At 37.4% G+C, this 24,618-nt stretch overlaps 1 protein-coding gene across 1 annotated transcript in view; it reads left to right on the plus strand.

Moving 5' to 3' along the window:
- Positions 1 to 24,618, plus strand: part of FGD3 (FYVE, RhoGEF and PH domain containing 3) — a gene marked incomplete in the record, with an annotated part of 143,346 nt that overhangs the window by 113,341 nt on the left and 5,387 nt on the right. The window contains 8 exon segments of the mRNA XM_072420961.1: positions 5,395 to 5,487; positions 6,368 to 6,447; positions 8,291 to 8,321; positions 9,699 to 9,800; positions 10,620 to 10,682; positions 18,075 to 18,197; positions 19,433 to 19,582; positions 23,609 to 23,749. Of these exon segments, the coding sequence (XP_072277062.1) occupies positions 5,395 to 5,487; positions 6,368 to 6,447; positions 8,291 to 8,321; positions 9,699 to 9,800; positions 10,620 to 10,682; positions 18,075 to 18,197; positions 19,433 to 19,582; positions 23,609 to 23,749 (783 nt within the window).

Here is a 24,618-nt window from a genome sequence, read left to right on the forward strand (position 1 = left end):
ATACATGGCCACTTTATCCTCTAGGTAAGCGTATTTTAGACCTAAGTGAAAACAGACAAAATATTGCAAGCAGTGCTGCTCAATTTTACTGTAAATGTTACCTATGTATCCTACACCACTGGGAGAAATTTATTTAATCTGCTTTGTTATTCATTGCTATTTCCAGCTATCAATGGCTAGCTGTTTTAGTAGCATGATTCAGCAAATAAAAATCTTCTATGTAGCTCCATCTTAATCAGTCTAGAGCTTTAATCTCTCAGTAGCATTAGATTAAAATTGCCCACTAGCTTATCCCTAAAACGACTTTAGATTCCCTCTAATTAAGAACACATTTTTGGTAGCTAAAAGAGACAGATAAAATCCTCTGCCTGGTGGATAGATGAGGGAATTGGTGTATAAGACACACCGAGTAGGCTGGCTAAAAATAATCCAGACAAGTCTAATAGGGCCTGAATCCTGTTTACATGTGTTAATTAGAATATTTCATCATCATTTTCCAGGGGGCAGCTCAGGTCTCGGTATAATGAGTCTAGACTGGTTCCTTGGTCTGGCTAATACTCATCTTTGAGAATGATATCAGAGCCTAACTGGCTGTGCAGTAGTAAAAAATAGACCATGTTTTAAGAAATGTCTATTACATCATGCTATCTTGTGTAGTTTCAGTTTGTTTGAGGATTTCCTATATGTTAGAATTCCAGCGAGGTTATCTTTTGTGCACACAAGAGTCACTAGTCCCTGACCGGTGGGACACTATAACAGGAAACATTACTGTTTGTGATTCAAAAGGGGAAAAAAATGCCATAATCCCCTAAGGATTTTATATAAAAAATGTGTTCCTCCCCTCAAATCCAACTTAAACTCCTCACATTAAGATGTTTTACTCAAAACAGAATTGAAAACAGATTCTTAATAGAATCTACAATTAAGTTCTTGAACATGAAACATGTCGGGACAAGAACCTGAGCAGAATATTCCAAGACCCATATTTGAGTGTAGCTTTCTCTCTTCTTGAGAGCATGGAAGAGCTTCTTACTTACAGGTTCATACAGCCTAGTTTTTTAAAGCTCTAATTTCATTATCTCTTTCATAGGCAAGTATACAATGCTATTGTTAACAGTTTACCTATTTATTTGACAGTCAGTACAGTAGCTCTTTAGTAAAAATCTTTTTTTAGACTTAAAGGAAATCACTAAAATCATATATAGAATCATTAACATGTTAATGTCATTTTAAAAATACATTTTCAATCTACAGCTATCTAGCACTATAACTTCTAGGGATTTGTCCAAGTTCAACCCAAAAATTGGTAACAGGCAGGTCCTTTATTGAAGAAAGGACAGGCAATGTACTTTGATAGGAGAAGATGATGATCAGGCAGGTAAGAATGCAGAAGCGACATTGCCTTTCTTTTTCTGCAAGGTGACAAATGACTTTCTTTAGCTTCCATATGCTGTTGTGCATTGTTTCCTTGTCACACAAGCAGCCATGCCTGTCCTTGCCTGTCCTCAGTAAGCCAACATGGTCCACTGTTATCACCACTACGAAACTCTATCCCTAAACAATTCAATAGATTTGCTGGTAGGGTGTATGCATGTAGGTTGATTGCTGCAAGAACTCAGATATGGTATTTTATAAAAAAGAGACAATGTTTATAGTACACAATGCTGAGCAAACTAAGGCCTGTTTTACACTTAGGTTGCAAACTATGTGTTAAGCGGCTCCCAAGCCCACAACAAACTGCTGCTATATGCCCAGGAGTGGCGAACTGCACCCCATGTGCTGGCCTTGCAAAATGCCGTCCTTCCTTGAAAGGACACTGTCAGAAATGGCTTGTGGATTCCAAGAACCATTCTGCAAGCAACAACTGTGTCACAATGCAACCGCGTGCAAATGAGTGCACAAAGGGCTTCCCAAACAGCTGAATGGGAGTGGTTGGAAATGAGGTTAGGAATGGGGTACAGCGGTGTGGATGACTGCAATTCTGAAATGTTATATTATTAGTGGGTATATATTCTCTAAAACAATGTTTACATAACTATATAAGTATTTTATGGTAAATTTTCTGTCTTTTACATATTAGCTAGAGAATTAAACCACCTGACAATTTCTTACATCTCTTGGGCTCCCTCAGTGATCTCTTACTAAATTTCTTCAATAAATAAACAAATATTTACCATTAGAAATGCAGTGTGCAATATGACTTAATACAAAGGTATTTACATGGTACCACATCCAACACCGATGTAGAATAAAAAGGTGTATTTTTTAGTTTAGTGTACATGTGGAGCTATGCAAGTCATTTCTGTATTCCACTTTGGCTAATTGCACATCCAGAGCAGCTGGTATGTTGTACAGATTCAGCTTAAAATACAAAAAAACTGCTGCTGGCACAGCTGGAATTCACACATGAAATATAAATGCTGTGCAGTATTGCACTGTTTGCAATACTGTTTGTCAGTGATTTCAGTGTTGTGTTCCAATCTATTCTATATATAGTCCTGTGAATGCTAACATGGAAGACCTGTATAGAGAGACCATGTCTTTTTATACTTCTGCTTCCTTCTGTGTTTTATGTGAATTTCAATCAGGTCATGTAGTGTGCCATAAAGAATCAAGCTGGTTACATGTGCATGAAAAGTATTCTATTATTGGTGAGTACATACAGTACATTAAATCACTATTACAGTGTGTACTTAAAGCTTAATTTATTTTTATTGTGACTATCCTATTTTACATACTTGCTGTAAAATTGATTTGTAGATTAGTCACTAAAGGAAGCAGTCATTTGTACTTTTTCTGCCTCCATTTCTGGACATAGCAGCATTAATGCCATCATATGGGGCAGGGAGAGAGCCACCAGCACTGTGTAAGCTCTGATTGGGATTGACGCGTTTACACAAGACCCCTTCATTTATGGAAGCAAGCGGAGTAGTGAGGAGCAGCTTTAAAGCTGAGCTCCGGAAATAATTAAAAGTGTGACTATTCCCTCACTGTATGAGTTAAATGATCATTTAGGTCAATAGGATAAGAAAAAAAAATTCCTTCATCCTATCCTCTCTTAGCAGGCATGCTTTTCTTTCCAAATACACAGAACAAGGCTTCCCGTAGGCAAAACCGAGGTTTTAGGGACTTTCTAGGTCAGACATTTATAATTAATTGGCAATGAAATATAAAATCACATTAAACTTTATTTGACAATCATATATTAAAACATAAATATACAAATTGTCTCCTACTGAGGTGTTCCAAAACTTCTACACATTTTGCAGAATCTACGTCTGCTTCCTCGGGAAGAAGAGATCTACAAATAACAATGATTTTTTTAGTACAATTGCAAGTGTATTTTTATTATCTAAATGGTTTTTTAGGTAAAGCATTGTTAAATGCATACATTAATTGACATTCCATACATTAATTCCATATGCATAACATAACTAATAAAAACCTAAATCAATACGGAGTGCTAGTGGCCGTCTGTGTACTCCTCTTCAAAAAGACACGGCAGGATTATCGTTTCAGTATATTGACTTGCTTTTCCACCAACATCGCAGAATGTGTTAATATGAATTAGGAAGAATGGTGCCCTAGGCATAGAAGAAGCTATGCTCCCCACTTATCTTTTCAAATGACTCGAATACTCGAATATGAATTTCAGTAGGTACAGAAGTCTCCCAAATTTAAAAGTCTATATTGGCATTGATTTTCCCTATGAGATACCAACTGTGCACCTATTCATTCTCCTTTGGGAAAGACAGGAAGGTGCACAGATCTAGCCAACTGAGTTATTTCCCAGGTTTGCTGCAACAGCCTGAAGGCTCTCCGGGTTCATGCCTCGGGGTGCCTTGTGGATGATCCGGCTCTGGGGGTGTAGGCAGGCCCTCGGCGTCTTCATGTTGCTAGTTATAGGTCAGTGATGAACATTTAGGAATCTTTAGGGACTGAAGAACTTTAGGCTGCAAGCTGCAGAGGGTTGTTGTGCTGTAACTTGTTATTGAAATCTTGAAATACTGCAGGTCCGGTTCTTCAGAATACAGCATTTAGTATCTTGAGCAAGATTACTTTTACAAATCTTTCTGTCTCCTTTCTAGATATCTTTTCCATTGTCATAGCACTAAGAACCATTTGAGATTTTAAATTAATTTAGTGCTTTGAGAATTGGGTTGAAAAACTAATTCTGTGTTATAGCCGCTTTGAGCTTTCTTTACCTTGCATAATGGCTGCCTTTATGTCTGCGAAAGTTCAGTGAAACCATCTGAAAGATAGATACAAGGAGATGGTACAGAAAGAAGTAATGAGAACTAAACAGATGGTGCTGAGCACAAATGTTGGGGGCAGGATTTAATATAAAAAGCAGAGTATTTCTTTCCATAATCCTACATAAATTTAGAGAATTTCTTTTGTTTATATTTCTTTTGCTTGTGAAAACAATCTGCTTTATCTGAATAATCCAATCATGTTCTTACACATTTTCAGCAATTATGTAAGCACGTATGGGCAGCTCATTTATAATAAGAGCCATATGACATGTGACCAATGTAAATCTCTCTCTCTCTCTATTTATTTATATATATATATATATATATATATAATCATTTACCTGGTTACTTCCAGGTCCATGTGTTTCAATGGCAGTAATTAAATGCCCTATTAGTCATTCAGTTGTGTTCTCTAACATTTACCCTACAACTGGCAAAGCTATGTTATTGGGCCTGATTTATTAAAGCTCTCCAAGGCTGGAGAGGATACACTTTCATCAGTGACGCTGGGTAATCCAGCAAACCTGGAATGGGTTACTTCAAAGTCATTTGCTTTTTGTCAGCAAATGGTTTGAATCCTGGACCTGATCCATTCCAGGTTTGCTGGATCACCCAGCTTCACTGATGATCGTAATATTACAGTACAAAATAATATTACATTTTTCTATTATTTCAAAGATAACTTCTGCTTTTTTATGTTTTGTTTTTATTGCTTACAAACAGTTTGGCTAATCACTTTTAATCTGGGTTATGCTATGCATTCTTACTGCTCCGTATTTGTGCCCTCTCCCCATTCCCCAAACTCCACGGGTCCAGCATAGACAAAGACACCAGGACGTGAAACCCATTACAGTAGACACTTGTTTGTCTGTCTGTAAAGCATTGAATTTAACTTTTACCAAACATCCTGGCGGTAAATCAATTACTGTCATTTAAAATGCATGGGCCAGGAAGATTCACCTGCAGCATACGTTTGCTAAATGTCAGATTTATAAATAGATTCATTGGTGTTCAGATGATTTCCTACCTAGAATAATATAAGGGCAGCACATTGTACCACCCAGCACCTGCAGAAAAAGAACATGAAAGATGTAGTACCATGAACTAATCCACGATTCTGTTTTTTGTTCTATTCCAGTTTAACAGCATGATACTATACTGCGTTCCAAAGCTCAGGTTAATGGGACAGAAGTTCAGTGTACGGGAAAAGATTGACATTGCTGGGATTCAGGTGAGTTAGAAAGGCACAGGGTAACATGGGATTATGGTATAATGTATAATGTGTAGGAGCAACAATGTTTTATCCAAAGGACCCTAAGCACTGTCCACAGAAAGAAACAGTTTTTTTAAGCCTGTGTTCTTGCTTTTTTGATGACCTGGACAAATGTTTGCATCATGGCTGAAAATTTTGCATCTGTAGAGCTGTCTCCACATGGTAATAGTCTGCTGAACTTAATCACTAAACCAATGACACCAATGGCTCTTGTTTTTTTTTCTTAATGGGGAAGATGAAGTGGGGCACCGCCTGTTTGTCTTTCCCCTATTTACAGAACAGATAACTTTTATTCAAACCAGTATCTCCAAATTTGACCTGCCTAAATTACAATATGGTGGTCCTCATACTCAGGAAGCATTCAATAGGAATTTTCAGTCTTGCTTCATCTCATTGCCAACCTTGCTTCATGAATCTTCTGCCAATCTGATTCTCACTGGGCACCCATATTATTGTGATTTTTATAAACCAAAATGTGGTTCTAGCACAAACAAATGAATTCCCTTCACCTGCCCTAGAAGTTGACCAGTGCCCACCCTACAGGTAAGGGGGATGACCAGATGAAGAGGTCCTTTTTTTGTCGGTATAAGTAGTCGATCCAATCACAGCCAAGTCACTATCAAGAACTGATATTAATTTCCAAACATATTCTAAAAATGGCAACTGTGATCTCCAGTGTAGAGAAATAATGACCATTCATATCAGTGACCTATTAATACACGAGTAACCTTATGCCTTTACTTTTGTGTTGAATAGGAAATTAAACATGAATGCACAATAGCGTAATAATGTCTTTTAATTGACAAGAATAAATAAAAATTTCCCTAATGCTTTTCAGGTTCAGGAAACTGTAAAACCAAACTCATCCCATACTTTTCTAATAGCGGGGAAGAAACGATCACTGGAACTGCAGGCCAGGTATTTGTTGTATTGATTACTTCTTTAAAGACATCTGTTCAATCACACAAAATGTATATATGTTTTGTCTACAAAAAATACTCAATACCCCTCTCATAAAAATATGTCACAAAGCAAAACTCTTCCAGCTCAAAACCAAACTAAACTCAAAACTAAACAAGGTCAATTCTAATACTAATCATGATATTAAATGAATACAAACTGTGTACAGAAGCACAGAATATCTGTTTCATGGGCCAAGTCTGCTTGCACGCTGTATTACATCTCATTACCTCAAACCTCTGATTTCAATTAGTTTTAGGGTTGATCACATGTGATCATCTGATACCTATAGTACAAAGAATGCCGGTTACATTCACTAGCATACCTTCATTACAGTGGAAGCCATGTGTCTACATCGGGGGTCAGCAAACTCCGGACTTTAGGCCATATACGGCCTAGCCGGTAGTTCTTTCTGGCCTAACGCCCCCTGGCTGACCTGGCCTAACGCCAGCCGGCAACCCGTGGCTCCAGAGCCGCAGGTTGCCGCCTGGATTGGCCAGGGGGCGTTAGGAACTACCAGAGCCGGAGCTCCAGTGCCGCTTCCTTCCTGTGGCTCCCCTATTTACCGTGGCTGGTGTTGATACTTCCGCCGGCGCGGTAAATATGGGACGCTCCCTGAAGGGAAATCCCTCTCCTCCGCAATGCATACGGCGGAGAGGGATTTCACTTCAGGGGGGCGTTCACTGGTCGTGGGTGGGGCCATTAGGGCTGGACTAGTCCGGCCTAGTGTGCTCCCGCCCACCCCTTAAATGGCCTAGTGGCCATAAAAGTTTGCCGACCTCTGGTCTACATGGGAAGGGACAGGGCTTATACTCATAGGAAGTGGGTGGTGAACAAATGTAGGACCCAAAACTATTAACCAAAAACTAAAAGGCGTGGCAGGTCCTGGCTTTATAGATAATCATTAATAATTAATGATAAACCAAAAACAGCCACAGAAAAGGCTTTTATTTTTTAAAATTCAGATTTAGATTATGTATTCTAATCAAACCTAATGTTTTTAGATTTTGAATTTTCTGGGTTTGAGGTTAGTTGGGCTTTATATTATACAAATACTCTCCAGCTAGGTAAACCTGTCCTTTATTTACCCACAGTCAATCTTCAGAAAAGATGCTGGTTCCACTAATTGGCATGTGAAATCAGAGCAATAAATTATAACATGGAAAGCATGGATATCACATAAAAATAACTTGCACTTACTCTCTTTGCGTGCTCTTGTGTGATTTCTGTTTTTGTCTTGCGATCGTTGGACTCAGGACTCTTTATTTTTTTATTTTTTGTACAATTCATAAGCGTAACATTGTTACAGGCTTGATTTGGATAATGCAATATTGTATGTAAGAGTTTGCTATGTACACCTTTTCAATGAAACTGTAATAAAAATTGATTGAAATAAATAACTAATAAATAACATGCAGCTCATTTGATGTTTATCTCAGGTCAGAGAGCTTGTGATGACAGAAACTGAACTGTCCTATTCTGTTCACAAAGGAAGATTTGTTATATTTACATATGCCTGCCAGGCAGCCAAGTGTCACTGAAAAGTGGTTTGGAATTTGTATAATGAAGTGTGTTGGCATAAAATGTTGTAAAGCTGTGATAATTGTATGTTTGCTACAACACAATGGTGAAACTTTGAATTCACTGCATTACAGTAACCAGTGTGTTTGGACCTACTCTATTCATCTGTATGCCAGTGGGTGTAAAAAGATTTCAGAGCAATGTATTCAGGGTTCCATCACAGATCAGTGTCTTTTGTTTGAGAAAATTGCTTTAAATAAATTTGTTTTTCATTTTGTAGAACCGAAGAGGAGAAAAGAGAATGGATCCAGGTAAATACACCACTGTTAAGTGATTGTAGAATACTGCAATGATAGACAATAGTAACTAATGAGTTAAAATTCTTTGTTAGTGTACAGAGTAACCCCAGAGTAAAACTTTGTCAGTGTATCATAAAAAAAGGAAAGGAAATCAAAATACATGAAAGGTTTTGAATTTGTATAAAACTAAGCCATTAGATATGATTTTACTGTACAATAAAATTGACGTACGTGATTTATACCTAATAACTCCTTATTTATATAAATTGGTAATTTGGTCTACAATACAATTCATATGAGTACAATATTCATATAAGCAGCAAAAGATATAGCTAGACTATTCTGTACAGTGACACTGAGAAATAAAGACTCTTACCGGACACGGAATGAAAAGAGAGAAACCATTGAGGTCTTGGCTGCCATGCAGTATAGTGGTTCAGGGTTCCATGCCTGCCTTGCATTGCTGATTGACCCCCACGTGATCCAATGGCAGTGCTCACATCTATGATGTACTGGTAATCACTGGTTATTTGGGATACAAGGGCTTATACATTAGAAAAGCATGCTGATAATCCAAAATGATCTCCCATTGGAGATTTATTAGAAGTATATGCCCCTTCACAGTAGATCATACACATACAGTCATCTGAAAAAGTAATTACGTCTTATGGACATTGTTGCCTTTTTCAATAAAAAGCATTTACTGTCCAAGTGAAACATTGGAGCACGATTATAATTTTTCTATTTAACACAGAGGCCAAGACCAATCATTCCAAGCCAACAAAAGAAAGGAAAAGTTACCTGGCCACAGTAACCATAGATTTCTTTGGGTCTAGCCATAGTTACCATTTAGGAACCATACCAACTGTGATGCATAAAAAGGGGAAAATGTTATGGTCTGGGGTTTTCTTCGCTGCTTTAGGGTTTGGGTATCATGCAGCCATCATGTGAACTACAAATTCTGCATTGCAACAAAGTTGCTCAGATGATTTTCTGTATGTGTATCCATTTCTGCTCTTGATTTGTAGTCATGCTGTGGTAATCACAGCCTCATCTAGCAGGAGCAATCATATTCACTACAGTCAGTTCATTCATGGGAAGATTTCAATGAGAGCAGTCTTACTTGTGTATGTACTAAATGTACACCAGCACTGCCATGTGACAAATAACGTAGACTAAAAAGTAAAATGAGTAAAAAGATTGAAAACAACTTTTGAAATTACAGTAAAATATAAAATTTAAATGTTATTCTAGTGATTAGGTTTAGATTTGTGTATATTATTCGTGTAATTGGTAATCATTGTATCACCAGGACATCAGTTGTTATTTTATAAATGCAAATAAATTTTAAAATTTATAATTTAAATATATGATTTGCATTTTTTTCAGGTCATACAAGCAACTATTGAAAAGCACAAACAAAACAGCGAAACATTTAGAGCGTTTAATAGCTCTTTCTCCCGTGAAGAAGACCATTGTCCAGACTCGCCGGTAATTATCACAAAATAATATAACGGCATTACAAATCATGGCTATAATTATGGAAGCCAGTTACAATTTATTTTTATTTGTAGACCATTCATTTAGGAAAAGTTAGGCTAGGTGGAACCCTTCAAAATCCTTTTTCCATGATTCTAGAGATATCAGAAGTATCGATCTGAATAAGCAAAAGTTTCTCATGGAGTGGTCCATCATGTCCATACCAACCCATCAAGTACCTAAATGTTTTACCCTGGAAGCATAAAAGGGGAACAATTAATGGTCACAACCAAAAGACAATTGTTTGTCAGCAACTTTGTTATGGACTGTAAAAGTTTCTTCTGATCCATCAAACATTTTGTGGCTTCTCATGCCAATATTTCCACTTGCCAATTGGTAAATTGTAAAATACCCATACATGATAAAAAGAATATCTACAATTTAACATTTTTCCCTTGGTGTGGAGCTCCCTTTGTATTTATGCCAGTTACCTGCAGCTCAACTGGTGAAACAGAGATAATTCCTGGGCAGTCAAAGTTGCTGTGATAGATTACCTATAGGTAGCATTTATGACAGCTGAGACATATCTCAAAATTGTTTGCAAGAGAGCTCCAGGATGCAAGGACTAGCATGTGTGTTTTTTTTAATGGTACGTTGGAGGTATAACTAAATATTACTGCAAGAGCTGACTATATGTCTCAAAGCTGACATTTATCTAGGAAATCCAATCAGGAAGAAAGATAATTCGACTTACTGTACGGTTTATTAAGTTCTCTTTGTCCAATACTGATTTATAGTAATCTAAAATTGTCGTCTGTGTTCCTGATCCAGATAGTGACCCCTGTATCGTGTGAGTCTGCACCAGGGTCAGATGGCTGCAATTCACCAGGAGGAGTAAGTGTTTTATTTTTCTATTTTATTTTAAAACAATACTCTGGACATATAAGACACAAAAGTAACTGTATGCACAAAAAAACAATACATGTATTTTTTAAATACAAACAGTGCAAGTACCTAAATTCTACTTAGTCTTGCAGCCCTGACTAGCAGAACTCAGAATATGATAAAAAGAAGCAGCACAAGAAGCCATTCATGTGCTAACAAGAAGCATGGTAACAGGAGAAAAAAGCAGGCTGACGAGCTCAAAGCTGTGCTGCTTTTCCTATCACCATCCAAAGCCTAGATTTAATAATTCATTATGGTAAAACTGTAATATTAGTATACAAGAAATCAATACCTTTTAAAATTTTACACCATATTTAGGTGTATTTTTCTACAGAATTACACACAGGTCATAGCGCCCACTAAAAGTGTCAGCCACTGAGACAAAATATAACACCACCAGAAATCCTGGCAATATTAGTTTGTTCCAACCCCTGTTGCTTTTGCTAGTATGCTTGATTTGCATGTGTTAATACAAGTATAAAAGTAAAAAAAATGTAATCCATGTGCTAAATATATGTACTTTGTTAATACATGACATACACAATACATGTAATGACAGTATACATTTGTCAGGACATTCTATTTGTTGCAGTTGTGGTCCTACAGGGAGACCTGCTATAAAAGAAACAGGGAACCTGCCATTACTTTCCTCTACTGAAGATGCTAGCTGCTTTGATGTCACACTTTTTGGGGAAGGAGTGTAAAGCAATATCTGGTGGGGACAAATATACGGCCAAGTTGCCCCTACTGATAAGGATTTATGTTTCAGGATTGACTTCTTTTGCAACTCTCAGCACTCGGTCACATGGCATCCTAGAACAGAAGTAAAGCAGAAAGTCACTGAATCACATTAACATTGTAACATTTTAATTTTAAGTCACATTGGTAACTTTTAACTAATCCTAATATGCATTCTTTTTTTATTTGATGAAAGGTCATTGATGAATATCATAAATGCCTGATAACTAGCAACTAGGAAAGGCAGGAACGAAACCCCCCTGTATTGCTCTAATGTAAAGCTTGCATTAGGTTAAGGTGCAGAAAAACTATAGGCAACAGATGCAGATATGACTTAGAAACTAGAAATAGTACTGCAGCGTGGTCAGTGGGCAGCATGGTGGCTCAGAGGTTAGCACTATGGCCTTTGTAGCGCTAGGTCCCAGGTTCGAATCTTGGCCAGGACACTATCTGCATGGAGTTTTCAGGTTATCCCTGGGTTTGCGTGGGATTCCTCTGAGTACTCCTGTTTCTTCCCACATTCCAAAAACATGCAGTTAGGTTATTTGGCTTCCCCAAAAAATTGACCTTAGACTGTAATAAAACATATGACTCTGGTAGGGACATTAGATTGTAAGCTTTGAGGGACAGCTAGTGACATGACTATGGACTTTGTAAAGCGCTGCGTAATATGTTGGTGCTATAATAATACTGTGTATTAGTGGTAGTAGTAGCAATTGACTTTCACTATGAAATACATTTCTTATGGTCTTCATATATATCATGCAATAATAATACACTTACCTTAGCTTTATGCTATATATAGTCAGACGTGCATATAAAATCATTCCGGGATTCTCTGTCCTGTTCTTTGTCTGAGAGGATTGCCGTGAAATCGGTTAATACAGACCGAGAGCTGCATGCAATTACCAATAATTCAGAGCAGTGTGTTGTGGCTCTAGGAGAGATTAGGGGATTTGTTTGCTGCTCAGCAATTTGATGAGAAAGATTTGTGTGACATGTATAATACCAGTCTGACCACAAGATGGCAGTGATGGGCAGCCAGAGAAATACTTCTAAGCTCTGCTGGTGGCCCCAGCATTTATTACACTGGGGAACACATTTTTTTGTTAAGTTAGATTTACACTTTTTACTAATTTTTGGGTGGTGAATACAGAAATGACCCCAGCTTTTTGCTATGACATCCAGTTTTTACGATACAGGGTACCCTCCATTTTTGTCAAAAAACATACACATTTAACATACAATGAAAAAAACAAAGGATTTATTGTTATTCTATGATTTTTTTTTTTACAGTAAAACATTTGATCTACATATTGTGCTTGCCACTTGCAAATGATTTGTGATTGCAGGCAGCACAGTCCTAGGTGATGGTAAATGTCATTTCCATAATAACTCTGATGTTTCAAGTGATTGTTGTAACCTTCAGAACATAATCACCAGCAATCAGCAATGCCTGTCGAGAAACTCTGTACTAATTAATACTAAATAATGATGTTCTAATTAATACTGGGCCTGATTTACTTACATTTGATGAGGGATAATGATACTGTAAATAAAAACCACTGTAATAGGCAGCCCATGTGTTTAACTATCAGCGGATACCCAAAGCAGAAAATGTTCTTGCAGCTGTCTATCTTGTGCATACAAAGCCCTTTATACCCTTTGCAGTAATTAGAGGTAGGTATTGTAGTCTAGTAGAACCCCCCTGACCTACACTCATTCCATTTACTTCCCAAAGTACTCATCCCTTCTAATCTTTGCAGGATGTAAGCTCTGTGCCAGATTTGTACAACCATGCTAGGAATTTAGGTGAACACTGGGTACAAGACTATAGCTAAACATGGCCGCCATACAGAATGCTATTTGAATGAGTTCCTTTTATTTAAGGAGATTGCTATCAAAAAGCAAAAACACTGAACAAATCAAGAATTAGGCATACCCGCAGTATTTGATCTTTCCCTAAGTAAGTTTTTCTCTTTTCACTTTCAATCTGTCTTTGAACTTCTGCAGGTATAGTCAAATCCCTAGCAAAGCCCCCTCCTTCTTTGCATGATATAGCCCTCTCTTATTGTTAGCTATGAATATTTAATTATTGTCTATGCTGGCCCTGCTAATCCAACCCCCTACTACATAAAGTTTTATGTTCAAGGTGGGAGGGTTGGAGGAGTTAAAGGAAATACTATAGTATCTTCTAAATCAGTGTTTTTCAACCGCTGTTCCTCGGCACACTAGTGTGCCTTGAGAGATCTTCGGGTGTACCGTGGGAAATTATCCAATTTCAGTTAATTGGTCCCAAAATGATTTATTTACTGCAAAAAATTTGTCTTCATTTGTCTATACCAGCGATGTATAGTGATAGGCAGAACCAAAAAAAACTCTTCCACTAGATGGCAGCAGGTAGCTAATTTACGTGTCTGACTTTTTGGTGGTGTTCCGTGGGATTTTTCTAATTGTAAAATATGTGCCGCGACTAAGAAAGGTTGGGAAACACTGTTCTAAATGATGGTTCTTGGTCTTGGTTAGAGTTCTGGATATCACATCATCCCATTACAGATAAGTCATCAGGTCACATGGTTTTCCCTTTATTGTAAATATAGCAGTACCTCTAAAATATGCTTCATCAACTGTTTTAAATGTACTTTCTTAGAAAAAAATACATACTTTAATGTCTCTTCTTTATAAATAACATGAAATGGATTGTTTGGAGGGAGAGTGTGTCACATGCCGGAAGTCATACGTTATTGAGACTTATTGCTTTCTCCATCATTAGGGCTTATAGTGACAAGGAAAGGAGTGTATTATTATGTGTATTAGTATTACCAATGTATCAGTATTACTAATACTGTAAATCTAAAAACTATTGACACAAAATTTGACTGTCAAAATGTCAACTGCCACTTCTCCATCCTTAACCAACCCCCCTTCCCAGGTGATGATATGTATGTGAAATATACAATACGATTTTCAAGTTGCCACACTTTGTGAACAAATACCAGCCTAATTTTCACATCCCTATTATTCCCACTGGAAACAAACAATCACAAGATGTATAATTGAATCTAAAATACCCCTGCGAGGGTTATCTTGGGAAGTGAATGTAATTGGTCTGCTGCAGGCAGTAGTAAGCCTCAGTCTCCTCGCTCCCAGTGTACTATATTGTACTTTTGTAGGTGAGGAAAACTACCCCACTATACTTACCTGCCATCTTCCTTGTTCCTAGTTGCGTTCTTCAGGCATGTTGATTGGCCAGGCTGGGATGCCGTATTTCCCACATGGCACACAGGAATTCATTAATTACCAGAAAGCACCGGGGAAGCCAGGATTGCCAGATATTCTGAGCTGCAATTTTGACTGTTCCACAGAAAGATCAGGTGTGTAAGAATGTTTATTGCAGAAGGGACATCACCTTTACCTTTCTGCAACAAAGCCCTGCCTGATGCCAAATGGTGGAACTTTAATTATGCTTTATTCTGTGTAAGTTGTGTATACTCACTGCCCAGAGTAATAATACTGAAGAACACCAAGTTGGTTACATCTGGCAAATTATTTCAAGTATAAGTAAAATTAAAAAGCATTGTCAGGTTTTTATAGTCTTGAATCAACTAGTTTACTCTCTATCTGTATTATTCAGCAATGTCAGCAGGGAAGAAAATGAAGGTAAATCCAAAATAAATTCCATCAATATAATATATAAATATTTCTTAATGATTACAGAGGTGCTATAATTTGTGCTTCTCCGGATTTCAGTTTTAAGTGGTAAATTTAGGGTCGAGTGAAAGGTTAGAAAGGTGTTTTGTGTTTTTGATATATCCATTAAATTATTTAAGATAATTTAATATTCTTGGTGTAATACAATAATTTTGGGTGTTTTTTGGTGCCAAGTTTGTTTTGCTGAAAACTTTTGAATTAACTGTGCAGCATCTGCAGTATGTCAACCCCTAGGCAGAAGGGCCACATGTGGCCCCATGATTATTAGTTGGGTCCCACTGGTTTGTCCAGTGATTGAGGGTCCATTTTAGTAGCTGCAGCTCAGTAGCCATCTTTAAGGAACAATTGCCTTCTCCCTCTAATACAATCATCTATTTAATGACATATTGTACGTGTTAGAGCAGTGATTTTTCTCCTTGGTAATTGTCACTTAGATGCTTGAATGTTGAGTGTAATGAATAATTGAAATGGCTGTGTTTTTATCCTATTATGATTGCTTTTTGCTTATTTTGGCTTTCAAGGATATGGAAAGCTTTAAGCTTAGTCTATATAATAGGTCCTTTGGTGACATTTTTGAAGTTTTTATTATTACAAAATGTTTCAGAGTCTTTTAAAATGTAGCCGTTGTGCTTCAACATTGTTCACGGGTAGGCATCAATCACGTTCAAAAGGATTACATGTCACGTTTCCATTTTTGTGGCCCATGACTCATTACTCAGCAAAGTAACTGGTTTTAAGCCAGAAAGAATTGATACATTGTAATCAGCTGAATGTACACGGCTGGCGGCTCCATCTGAATTGAAAATGCCATAAAAGTATAGAAAATGATAGACGCCTTGCAGTGCGCGTTTTATGGCGACATCCTTACGACTGCCACTTTTCCCAGCAGTACTTGTTTCTGTGGAGAAAAAAATAAAAGGCCGCTGAAAAATTTGGAGCAATACCAAGCAATCATAGTGCTACAACCAATAACATTTCATAATGTTATTCACCTATAAATGGCAGACATTTGATTAGGTACAGCATATTTGCAAAAATGATTACCCAATTTTTGCTTTGCATGAAACAAGTCAAACGAATGAACTATGTATGAAATATTGATCCTGACAACCCTCAGTTTGTCTCTAAACAATCATCTAATTTGGGTATGTTATGTATACCTGAATCCAAGTTTAGAGGTGTCGTCACCTACAAGTGTTATGATTTTAGAACACCTGGTGAAAGCATTGTGCAGCATTACATGTCAGTTATTAGCTGGGAAATAGAAACAACAGAGACTGGTACATGTGAATGGCTTTGGATGAGAACACAATAAATGAGCGCATTTGCTCAACATGGTTTAAGCATAGGTTCATTTGAACAAGACATTTGGACATCATGCACACTTACCTGAGCTGTCCTATGATAAATCTGGATGCATTTTAAATGTACCGTAGAGAAAGTAGGATTAGAACCTAGACAAAAGGATATATTTCTTAATTGTGCACACAAACAAGCAGATAAGAATTTCTTGTTATGCATAGAATATTATTCTCAGCTGGTGGTGTCTTCTTCATAGACAAAACATTATTGCTGAATGATCATGGCTGGAATCGGCTGTATTAAACAACAATCCTGTTACACATAAGCACATAAAGATGCATGGTGGAGTTTATTAAGTGTATGTGCAGAAAATCCTGGATGCTTAAGAATTTTAGTCAATCATAAAATTAAAACTTTGGCCACTAAACCATGAGATTTGTTAGCTCAGATGTCTGCTGAGTTCAGATGACAATCATAGCATGATTGAAGGATACCCATACCGCTTGTACCTGTTGTATTATTGTTTCTAAGATGCATTACCATGCATTCTTGTCCAAGCCATAAATGTTCATTTATAAAGCCACCGACCATCAGAGACACAAGTATAATTAGATTGTGACAACATGCTACCTAATGATGGATGACCAGCCCAGTTATCTATATCTAATTTATTATATTCATTGCATTGTCATGCTTTTTTGATTGCATTTTTAAAGCTAGAGATCTCTAGGAAATGCAGCAAACAAATAATCAGATCCTAGGTGTCAATGTTACACCTTTAGTTTTAGAAACTAACTTTCTTTAATACTCCAGGTTTTGTAGATCACCTGACTTGAGCAATACAAAACCCCCAAGTTAAAGTGCTTGCTTATGAGCAGAACTTGTCTACATAAAATGATGCATTGTACTAATAAACCTGCTGGTGGCAGCCTATCCCTGGGAAAAGGTTTTTGTGTAGATTCAGGTTTATTACAGCTGATGAGGGGTAAAAAAAAAAAAATAACTTTTTTAATTCATTCTACTAGGGCAATTTCATTATATATATATTCCAATATCCTAAAAATATTGATCACCATAAGCCCTTCATACATCTGTGCTGTCCCCAACCACTTCCTCGAGTAAGAACCAGTGCTGCTTTTTGGTAAGAATGTCATTTGGCCATTTCCCCAGCCTGTTGCCCACATGTACCTTGTACATCAGGTGATATCAATCCAGGACTTACATGCCATGAATAAAGCTGGGTCTTGGAAGAATTCCCTGGCTTTTGCTGCAAGGGGCTAAAACGCTGGAGATCAGAGTTAATGAAAAATTGAGCCACAGTCTTAGTACAAGCAATGGATGTCAGGGAAGTGTTCGGATTCTTTATGTCTTTATTTACTACATGTCAGATACTTGGAAAGCATTAAACCAAAGCATCTGGATGACTCGCCCCATTGAGCTAACATTTTCAAGAGAGGTCAGCAATGGCAGCCCCTATGTCAGAATTACGTTACCTGTACTAATTGTACATTCCAATAAAACATCTACATACATGTCTTTGCTTTCTTCTACACACCATGGTTTAAAATACTATTTTTTTTTTTTTTGCAGCCGGATTCATTTAGAAAGTCTTCTAAAATAAAACGGGACAAGGAAAAGCATGGTTGTAAAGGCTGTGGAGAAACCTTTAACTCGATTACAAAAAGAAGACATCATTGCAAGCAGTGTGGGGCTGTAAGTAGAGGAGAGCTTGTTTGGCTTTTATGTTATCACTTGCAGACAGGTTCATTAAGCTTCTTACATTGTCTGTGAGCGGTACTGCAGCTTCTTGTCACATGGAACCCCCTGGCTGTCATCAGCATCAGTGCTGATTCAGGATTAAGGTTCTTCTTGTGTTGCTTTAGTAGAGAGTGTCCGTTTGTCGAAGCACTAGTACCATTCAGAAAATAAATATCACCAAGTGTAAGGATTTAGCAGATCCAGAAGATAAATGTCAGAATATAAAAACTGAGCCTTAGCTGTTACATTAATCAAGTGCTAACCAGTCACTGCTTTCACTCAGCTTGCAACCAAAAATGATTTAGAGCACACTTTGACACATTTACAATTGTGAATTGTGTACTGTTATTTTTTATGCCGAGCTGGGCAATTCATTTGTAATGCTGGCAAACCACGTGGAAAACTTACACCTGTGTACTATGGTGCATTGCATAGCAAGTTATTTTTCCATGTAGGTATATGTGCATTAATGCACACATGACTGTTCACAGCATGACTGCAATGCTTATATGTGAAGGCATACTTATAGTTGTCACACATACATGATAGGAAAAAAAGTTCCATTTTAAAAATGTAAAATCAGGCAGAGCATTGTTCCAGAATAGGACAGGTGATGTCCCTTCTGCAGTGAGACTTTTTACCTGCCTGATCGCTCTGCGGAATGGTCAAAATTGCTGAGCTGTACATGCCAGGATACACATATGATCCTAGTTAATTATCTCATCCCAAAATTGTTCTATATTTTAGTTTACCACACCTTTAGATATAATGCCTGCATTTCCTTTGTGATGCGCCAATAACACAGTCCTGCTTAGGATGACAACACTGGATTATTTTACTATATGGAGGCGTTATGTTGTTATCCCAGGCCAAGAATTATAGGGAAAAAACATTTCCCCCTCTTCTCATCTCTATTACATATAAAGAAGGTATTCCTTAATCCAGAGAAGAACAGTGGGAACTGGTGATTTCTGCCTCTACTGCACTGTTAGCTCATTGGATTTCTAAGCAGATCAACAAGCATTTTTTGCACATATTGAAGGAGTATAACAGCTCACTTGTTCTAGAAGCTCATGGTTAGGGTGTATATACATTTTAACAGTAAAAAAAAATGTGTTCCTTACAGCACTGGCTTTTTTTTTTGTTTGATAATCCTTTTACATCTGATATTCACTCTTCGCTGCTTGCAGGTTATTTGTGCAAAGTGTTCAGAATTCAAGATCCTTGCGGAAAACAATCGTCATAATCGTGTTTGTAAAGACTGTTTCTCTTCGAGCTCTGTGGCGTCTAGTCCCGGGGGAAATGACATCCCAGAAACGAAGAAGAAAGCTAATGTGGAGGTAATCTTTTAGGAAGCCGCTAACAGGATATTAATTAAAGCAGCGCGGTGTTATGGCATCAATCCAATAATAGAATTGCTTCTTACCACTTCATTAGCGGCTCTTGTATGACTTAAGTTCTTCAGCGACAGTTTTCATTAACAAGTGTTAATGATGGATGCCAAATGTAAAAAGCAGCTTCCACAGGAAAAAATATTCAATTTTAAGAACTATTTTTGTTTTGTAAGGTAAACCGACATTTAAACCAAGTTACAAAATGTGGTCATTGGTAACCTGTAGGGTGTTTTATATGTGGTGTTTGTCTATAATTATAAGGTAATTATTAATGCTGTTTATCAGATTCTTTTCTATATATTATGAAGAGTTTTCCACACGACCCCCCTGAATGTTTTGTGGTTGACACATATATACATTATAGTGTCTCACCTGCAGCAACCCCATATGGAATGAATGGGGGCCAAATGTTTAAAACATGTGCATTATAAACCAGCATATCGGTGGGGGCGGTGGGCAGCGGCCATGGTGCCAGGAGCTGCATAGGATCTGCTGATCCCACCACCAGTCTAAACTAGGCTGTAGCACTATTTATATTTATTTCTAAACAAATCCTTTTAAAAAATATTTTTAAATCACTATATCATTATATTTTAAATAAAAAGTCTAATATTTACACAAACAAAAATACTTCTATTTTCTATTCTGAATTTCACGTAATTATGTAATTCCCAGCACATTAAACCCCCCACTTGCCAGACCAACGTTCACAATTATGTGATGTGTGCGCCTGACTTTACTAAATCTCACTTGTGTTTTAGTGTGAAGAGTAGTCTTTTTTTTTTTTTTTTTTTCCTTATCCAATATTGAAGCTAGAGTTTTTTTTAAGGATTTTCATAGAAAATAAAGTTGATATTTTCTTTCCTGCTATGTTGGGGATGGATCAGTGTTTTTAGCCAGGGTTGCTCCTGAGGGTGTTAGAGCTATCTTGAGCATTTAGTACCTCTCTGCTCAATTTACCTGACAATGATTTTTGGCTATCTGTAAGGCTGACATTCTTCCTACTGACCAGCAATCCTACCGATTACCAGGCTAATATCTTTTGAGGTGTGGATATTGTTTTGTCAGGGGTTCTCTAAGACCTGAAAGTTATTTCAAGGGTTCTCCCATGCTAAAAGATCCAGAAACATTGGTATAGAGAGAACCAGGGGTAACCTGGTGTATCATTTATGGCCATGAATGCTGAAGATATTTGCATGTAATGTGGCCAAGTATGATTTTTTTTTTGTTCAGGTATATATATCTGGCGCTCTTGCAGCACCAGATACCTAAAAAGGTCTGCATTGTGCTCTTTTATTGTGCACCATCAGAGTGCTCAGTGGGCAAAAAATAATTGCCCTTTTGAAATGCCCCATCATCTTTTCCAGCCACTCATTTGGCCTCTTTAGGGGACACAGGAGGAGATGCCGCGAGCCGACCACTTCACTAGCTCCCCCCCCCCCACATGCATCTGTGTGAAATGTTGGTTCCACACCTGCGCGGTAGTAATCCAATCTTTCAGGTCCTGCTACACATGTGTGAGTGTTTTTTTTTTTTTTTTTTTATATAGGTGGTACCTATAAGGATCTAAGAAAGTTTTTGTGACACAGAACTGTGATTTTATTATAATTTATTTTGTTCCTGTTGTAGGATTCCATATAACATAGGGGAGGTAGGTATTGTACAGCCTCTGCCTCTTTCCCATGATAGGTAGGTGGACCAGGACTTAGACTTACCTAGCTTTAGCCAGGCTTTATAATATCAGAGCTCCCCAGGGCTGCATTGGGGTTTAGAATGACACAACCACAGGCTTAGCATTACTATTCTTCACCAGGTTGTCATGCTGGGGGCTGAACAGGGTTGTGGGGAGCAAAATACAGGAGGTGCTGAAAGAATTACTTCATATGTAAAAATAGATGATATAAAATGTTGGGGTGCTTACCTTTTATGCCCCCCCCCCTTTTTTTTTTTTTTGAAGAAATTATGATGTACAAAAGGGCCTCCCCCTACTATCCATCATCATTCACATTTTATAGTGACAGTAAATGCTTATGGAGATTTCACAAACCACTTCAGGTGGCAGTGATATCGCATCTCAATGCTGACTTCAGATTGAGATTCCCAGCAAGGTTTCGGTAATAGCTATGTTTAAAGGGCCAGGAATACTCAGCAGGGATAATACATGTTGTACAGCAGCCAGAGTTTTACAGCTCCCGTCCAGAATCTCCTCACTAATTTTCATGAGGAGTCTCACCCTCTGTAAAAGATTTGGAAATGGAGCAGGAAGATTGAAACTTTTGCTGCTACATCAACTTTTTAATGAATTCCCACTGCTAAAGTGGGTATAAAAGGGTTAATTAATTGTATCTATTATAATTAGGAGATTTTATTTTATAGATAAACTCTTCATGCACTGTGCAATATTTATAATCATTGAATTAATAAATATTATTCTGTTTATAGTCATACCTATGATGATTATTTATCCATTGTATTCAAAACAAGACAACTTTGTGTTCTGACCAATCTTTTACAGAGATTAATTGGCAAAATCAATAATAATACAGATCATTTAAACTAGTGAATAGTAAATGGAATGCTTTTAGCTGATTAATTGTAAGGATGAGGTCCGAGAAGGGATATCGCTGAAATGAAAGGAGTGTTACCTAGCAAAACAATGAGAAAAAAAGTCAGAACAAGGAGTGAAAACAGAGATTGGGGGAAAAAAAAAATCAAAACAAGCAATTTAAAAAACAAAACACAAATATCATATTACAAAAGTCCTAAAATATTAGAAGGATAATCATTTGCCTCCAGAACTATGATGGGAACACAAAACTGTGGAATAGCTCAAAACTTTTGGGTGAAAGGGACAATTCTTCCATATAAAAAGAACCTTTTACCTAATATAACTAATGGGGGGGGGGGGCAAGTATTAGTAAAGGTTGTCAAAAAAAAGGAAAGCTCCCAATTCCTCCGCAATCTTGTTTCTTTCTTCGTCCCAGCACAGACTGCAAAATGTACTCAGCTTCCTTCTTTTTCTGTCACCCAATCCTCGCACTGCGCAGAATCTGGAGACGTGCTTCTGGAAAATATAAAACTCTATGCTTAGATCATATTCACACTGGGACATTAAAAAACAGCTTTCATTGGTGTTCAAACCACTCAAAGTATATTGAGGTAATTCTTAAAGTCATCTAAAGATTTACAAGACTTCAAATGCAATGGATTGTAAGGGAGTGGATGTCTTTTTAAGCTTGGTACCAATTCTGAGAAACTCTTTATTTATCCCCCATTCAAACTGAGACCTGTCTCATCCAGGAATAAGCTCTGGGTTATTTCAAAGAGTATCAGAAGAACATAAGGAGAGTGAAGTCTAGGATTCCTTTTTTTGATCATTTCAAGAAAAGGGAGTAAGAGCATGTTATCTTAATATTTTACAGCAGGTGTTACCGAATCACTTACTACCACCCCCATTCTTATCCTATAGGTGCCAGGGGGTGGGATGCGATTTAGCACCTTAATTGCAGGAGCACTGTACAGGCAAGACAAAGAGATCAATCACAACCTCACAACATCCCCCCAGACCTGAGCCCAACTAATAAAATACAGTATATAGCACACTCAAAAGCAAAAATGATAAAAAGCAATACTTTTTATTTTACAGCCTCAGTCCACAAACTGCCCAAAGTTATGTAATATATGGTTATTTGTTATATTGATTTATGTTGAGCTTTTTCATTATCACACAGTTTTATTCTAATGCAAGGCATGGATAAGCACTGCTACTTTATTGCAGTCTGTTCTTTTATAATTAACCATGTCACTGAAATGACCACTTGATTTAATCCTGCAGAGAGAGAGTTTAATACGGATCAATGTAGCACATTAATTAATGGCGGTATAAAATTGGTGAGAGACCGGTTTTATGGACACGAAATTCATTGCCTTGGCAGATGCTTACAGAGGAGTCTGTGTTTTTCTTTATTTCAGAAGCAGATTTCCTTGTCTCCAGAAAGCAGCATCATGAGCAGCAGCATCCTTTTTCTGGAAAAGGGGAAGACGTGGTACAAAATGTGGGCTTGTGTCCCCAAGAACGAACCTCTTGTTATGTATCTCCAGGGATCCAATCAGGTAAGAATCTAGCACTGACCAGAGGTGGATTGGTTTGTTTGACGGCAATCTGAGATTTCAGCCTGTAGTAATGGTAGGTTTATGTCACAAGAAAACTTGCACTGGGCCAATTATGTATTAATGATCTCTTTGCAAAGAAGGCTGGTTTGCGGTCCGTCCAAATAAAAAAAAAAAAATGTAGATTAGGATGTTACGTTTTTAATTCTTGGTGTTTTCAGATACCATTTTAATTCTTGTTCCAGGTAAGTAGTAAAAAAGCCTGTCTATTTTATATAATACAGGTTCATTTAAAATGTTCTAAAGAAAGCCATCATTGACCGCTGTAGCTGCAGCCACCCCAGAACAATTCATCTTCAAATTTCTCAACAGAAGCCCTAAAATCGTTCTCTGAGCAGCTCAGCTCCCCCATGCCAGCCTCTACTAACACAGCGAGCTGATAGAGGGACTTGGAATACTTTAGTGCTTTTATTGTACACTTTAAAAGATAAATTGCCCAACAATAACTGCAGCTACCGAGATCATTCTCAAGCTCATTTGCCACCTGTTAAGAAGTGCATGTTCTTTAATATCCATAGTTTGTAGTTTTTGGTTGCCTGATAGTTACTTATAAAATAGCACTAATTACATTCAAAAAGTAAAAATATAAACCAATAAGAGCACAATAGCAATGCAGAGTAGGAGCAGTTACAAATCCACTTATAGTCAGATATACCTGTACTTTATATTCAGAATATCCCACAAAAAGCACAGGAAGAAAATAGTAGTAGTATAGGAAATAAAGGCCATACCCAATTATAACCAGCCAGGAAAGCAGTAGAAAGGAGCATCCCTAAATGTGGATGTTTCATGGTGCTGAGAAGATAGAAGCT

The sequence above is a fragment of the Pyxicephalus adspersus genome, chromosome 8 (genome assembly GCF_032062135.1).
Source record: "Pyxicephalus adspersus chromosome 8, UCB_Pads_2.0, whole genome shotgun sequence".
Classification (NCBI taxonomy): Eukaryota; Metazoa; Chordata; class Amphibia; order Anura; family Pyxicephalidae; genus Pyxicephalus; species Pyxicephalus adspersus.